General features: G+C 39.2%; 1 protein-coding gene across 2 annotated transcripts in view; it reads left to right on the top strand.

Moving 5' to 3' along the window:
* Positions 1-186: 186 nt before the first annotated feature.
* LOC138007404 (large ribosomal subunit protein uL23m-like) overlaps positions 187-5000 on the top strand; it is a 5344-nt gene continuing 530 nt past the window's right edge. Inside the window, exons 1-4 of one of the 2 annotated variants that reach the window (XM_068854287.1) lie at positions 187-323; positions 2301-2383; positions 4069-4130; positions 4803-5000. The exon at positions 4803-5000 is cut by the window's right edge and continues 530 nt beyond it. In XM_068854287.1, the coding sequence (XP_068710388.1) occupies positions 193-323; positions 2301-2383; positions 4069-4130; positions 4803-4916 (390 nt within the window). In that variant the 5' untranslated portion in view covers positions 187-192 and the 3' untranslated portion in view covers positions 4917-5000. Of the gene's footprint in view, positions 324-2300; positions 2384-4068; positions 4149-4802 lie in introns of both variants that reach the window. The other variant, XM_068854285.1, reaches the window with a different exon arrangement.

Below are 5000 nucleotides of genomic sequence, written 5' to 3'. Positions count from 1 at the left end.
CTCAATCTGGACCCTAGAGCTCTTCTCTTGACTGAGGGAGAAAAAAGCGAGCCTTGGGTCGATCCGTGCTTCTGGTGACGACAATGAACAAGACTTGCCGAGGTCAGTGTTTGGCTGTGACTTACCCCCTCCTCCCCTTCATTCCCTAGTTTTACTCGGTCCCAGACTTCTTTGACTTCGATAGTTTTCAATATGGCGTACCGACATGTTGTAAAAAGACCTCAGTTGCAAGCTCGTATATTTCTTTGCAACTGGTACGTGAAAATTGTCAGACCGGGAAGAGAAATACCAGACAATACGGTTCAGTTCCATGTCCCAATGGAGTAAGTAATAAGTTTCTTCCTTTCATCATGATGCTTTGTTGCTTATGATGAGAAGTTACAATGTAAGTGTTCATGATGTAAAGCGGCCATGGTTCGAAAGTGTTATTTCCCGATGCAATGAAGTAGGGAACAGAGTTAGATCAAGGGCATCACTCTGACTTGTCAGTCCGACATGAAGTAGGTAGCAGTGTGTCAATGGCCGATATGGCGTATTCAATATATAAGCACCGATCGCGATTCTATTTTTCTTCAGGCACTAGCAGCATAAGGATAGCATGATGGACTTACAGTTGTGGGCAGCTCGTACTTGTGACCCAAATCTATGCCATGTTAAAGTTCTTATAAATAAGGGAATATAGTTTCGTCATACCTCAAATATAATTAGCCACTTAGACCCCAATTACAGTAATAAGTGATGAAACCTGTGAATAGGCTCTTCTTCTGGATAAACTCAGACAGTTCAAGTACACATCATAGATAAGGGAACAGGTTTGGGTCAAGGGTAAGAGCACATATAAACTGCTAATAATTTTCCCCATATTTGATTCCCGGACGTAACCTTAAGCATTGTTTGCTGGTTCTCAACTCCTCTTCTAGCTGCTCTTCTCTGAGTGTTCTAGTTTTTATGATATGATTTGAGTCTAGTTGATTCCTAAGTTCTGTTTGTAATTGTATTAATTTTAGTCGTATTTACATTCCAATTTGTGAGATAGAAAATGAATATCAGTTCTTCCAATTCATTTTTGTCTTTTGTATTTGTGTGGGAGTCACACAGTAAAGTAAGGATCCACATAAGGTTTAACCTGCAGGGATCAGACCATAACACCAGAAATTAATATCAGTAATGTAAACAGTATAAGGTTATGTTATGTTGTGCTTCAGTAGCATTTGTAAAGGACCTTAAAATTCAAATAAAGCCTACCCCACTACTGTTAAAGCTAGATTGAAATCAAAGCTTTCTTAGGTTTAACAGTAATGTTTTGTCTTATTTGAATTTTAAAGTGTACAGTATCGATTCTTCAATATTGGCCATAGTTGTGTTCACTGACAAGGGTTGTGAGGAAAAAATATCCAGTTTATTGTTCTTTATACAAAGACTTGAAAGTTTAACCATTTCCAGATTTAAATACGGACGATGCAACACTTACCGGTATTCCAATTGTGTAAAATAGGGTTTGAATAATTAGTTGAACAGTGCTTGCTCAGTCTTTGGCCTGGGTTTTAGCATCTTCACCGAACTATGAAGAATGCAAAGGTAGTTGGTGCTAGATCATCTGAGTATCATGCAGGAGGAGCTTGTACATATATTGGTCTCAATTATCTCTTGAGAATTTGTAGTATTCCTCTTCCTAAGTGTGTTCTGCTAATCGTAATAATTATTTTGGATTGCATTTATTTATGGCAACAGCAGAATCAGTTAGCAGATTCAAAATACTGAGGGCCGTTAGTGGCTTGAGCCCCTTAAGAAGTTAAGTGCTGACCGCGGTTAAATACTAAGATTAGGGCTGACTAAAGTGATAATGTAGCAAAAAGGTATCATGTAAGCTGTCTGGCACTGAGGGTTTTGTCACTATTGTTGTTATAGTTTCCTGGTTGTGCCTGATGGGACATTGATATTATAGCGTAATTTCTCGTGACGTCACCCATTGTTATTAATATGCCAACCAGAACTTAATTGGCAGTTGAAATGATGACTTCTTTTGTTCCATGGTTGGCAAATTTGAATATCAATTGAAAAGAAATGTGACATCAGTGTTTGTAAACAAGAAATATCGCTAATAAGGACTGTTTTAGATTTTCATTTAGAGGCCAATGTGTTGCTCAAAACTTCATGGCCATGCTTACCAGTAATTATGCTAACTTGTGAAAAGATGTTGAAACAGTAATTCCTTTGATTGAAATGTAGCTTCAAATACACTAGTTGCTTCAATGATTTCATCAGAGAAGGATTTCAAATTAGTTTTACTTTCATAACAGCATGTCAAAACTGGACGTCAGGAACTACCTTCAGAGCATTTACAATGTTGATGTTTACAAAGTGAACACAAGAATACAACATGGTGAGGTTTTTTTTTTGACTTGTGAAATATGTGCAAGAAATTTAGTTATGAAAGAAATGTTTATATTTTAGGTGTGGGCTGTAGACTAAAGAGAGAAATGATCCTCACGCTAACCTGGACAATAATATTCTTTAAGCAATTGTCTCTCACAGACACCTGAATGAAAATCAGGTGGCTCCAATGGGGATCGAACCCGTGACCTCTGCTATGCCGATTTCCATTCTCTACCAACTGAGCTGTGAAGCCACACAGTTGGAAGTAGGTCAATTTGATGGGTTCGTGTGTTCCTGTGAAAGGACTCAATGAAAGAAATGTTTACCTTTGAAGTGCAGGCTATAGACGAAAGAAAGAAATAATCATTCTCGTATTTATCTGGACTGTTTAAGCGATTGTTATGATCGTTGTAATCTAGTTATGAGAACAATATGATTACTAAGGAGTATGTCTGAATCACCATTAAAAATACATCTTTTCAAGTGCCACCATGGACAGGAATTCTATTTGCGTCTGGGTTATTCCCCTACCGGTTAAGTTTGTTTACTGTACGTATAATAATACTTTTTTATTTAATGGCAATAATCATTGCTCATTTTCAAAACTGACTGGAAAAGCTGTATCAAGGAGAAATTCACATCAGAAATTCTGAGGCTGAGCTGATTGAAAGAGGAATAATATTAAGTTTGCAAAACAAGAGGCCCAGGAGCTGAAAGCCTCACTGTCCAATTCTGTCTCCTCGTTTGGGAAATTGGGCTGGATTCAGTTCATTTTACTACTGTTGTACTGTTGTCTTGTACAACAGATACAACCTACTTTCATTACCTTATTAAAGGTACATGTAGCTTGACATTCAAAAGTTTTATTGAAAAAATTCCTTTAGGAATCATGGTATGTTTTCCCTACAACTATTGTCGTTTAGAGGACATGAACTGCTCTGTCGGTTTGGCCTTGAAAAGACTTGTTTTCTGGCTTTTTCTGGAGCCATCTACATGTAGTTTGTTTCCATGGAAGCGAGATCTGTTTACCCTTCTTTTTGGCCAAAAGATTTTTTTTATTTAATGGTATGTGTTCCAGGTTTCTTTTTCGCCAAACCAAGTTTTGCCTTTCTTCCTCAACTGTTGCTTCCACGTCTCTTTAGGTCGAACCTTCTTCCTTGTGTCCTTTTGTTCAGAGGCAGGGCTACGCATGAGTTACCCTTTCATTCCATCGCACATCAAGTGGAATCAACCTCCACTCTTCTCCTCGCTCGTTTGCTTTTGACTGTGACTTTTATTGGCCAATGGGTCTGTTCTTCATACTTCAGCAGCCGCATATTCACAAAGCGTAACTGATCGAAGCCTGAAGACAAGCTTGATAACATTGAGGAACCCCCCCCCCCCCCCCCCCCCCCCTCCTCCAAAAAAACTGGAGGGAAGCAAACTGTTGGCTATTTGCAAATCGTGGTCGCTTTTTTTACCAAATCGGGATCACGTAAGACAGATCCAAGTGGTTTTCTGATCCGGGTTTAAACCGCAAGTCTTTCTTGTTGTTGTTTGACTGACTTGTGGTTACACAATGTACTAGAAGATGGACACTATTGTTTGAAAATTGTAGCACAGAACATGTAAATTGAAAGGCAGAGCTGAAGCCTGTGTATCTACATGTAAATGTAACCAATTCACGATCCCCGTTTTTTTTTCTTTTTGTAGGAAAAACGAAATCTATAGTAAAAAATGACAAGCTGGTCAAGAAAAAGCTTCCAGATTACAAGGTAGCTTATGTTGTTTTGGTAGGTGCCTTGCTTCAAATTCCTTACTATCTTAAATGCGGGTATGAAGCAAGTTAAGTTTTGAGATCATCGACGGGTTCATTTTACGTTCTCACAAAAATGACCAGCTCCAAGTTGGGCTCAAAGCTCAATTGATAAGAGCACTGCAGCGGTATCGCAGAGGTCACGGGTTCCAATCCTGTTGACGCCTGAATTTTTCAGCCTTTCCTTTCGCTACTGCTAAAGTAGTGTTCATAACTGCGATGACCTTAAAACTTTATCCTGTTGACTATCTTGGCGTGCTATTTAACCGACTGTTTCAGCTGTTTTCTTTTATAAGAAAGGAAAGGAAAGGAACTTTATTTAAGTGTCTAGTCGTTCTAGCGCTGGGAGCACTAATTGGGGACACTGTAAACTGAAATTAACGATGAAAGCAAATCAAGTCAAGGGTTGGTTTTTGAAGAGGGAGGAAACTGGAGTGCCCGGAGAAAACCTCACGGTGCAGAGTAGAGAACCAACAAACTCAACCCACATATGACGCCGAGTCAGGAAATCGAACCCGGGCCACACTGGTGGGAGGCGAGTGCTCTCACCACTGCGCCATCCCTGCGCCCGATTTACGAAAAAAAACCCTTGATTTTTGTTTGGAGACATTTATTTTACTTTGCATTCCAGGCAAGTGGCACCTTCAAGTTTCCAGATTTATTTTCTAAAGAAGAGCCAAAAGACGACAAATCTTCCAAGACCGACGATATGCCACAAAAATCTGTTCCTTTTCGTTGGTTTTGAAGGACCCATTTTGAAAAGCTTAAAATTTATGAGGTTTGCCATCAGTTTTTGGTCAGCTCAAACTGCGCTGACCTCAGTTACTGT

This window comes from Montipora foliosa, chromosome 6, assembly GCF_036669935.1.
Source record: "Montipora foliosa isolate CH-2021 chromosome 6, ASM3666993v2, whole genome shotgun sequence".
NCBI lineage: Eukaryota > Metazoa > Cnidaria > Anthozoa > Scleractinia > Acroporidae > Montipora > Montipora foliosa.
The sequence above is the reverse complement of the archived record's forward strand: the minus strand, read 5'-3'. Positions and strand labels throughout refer to the sequence as shown.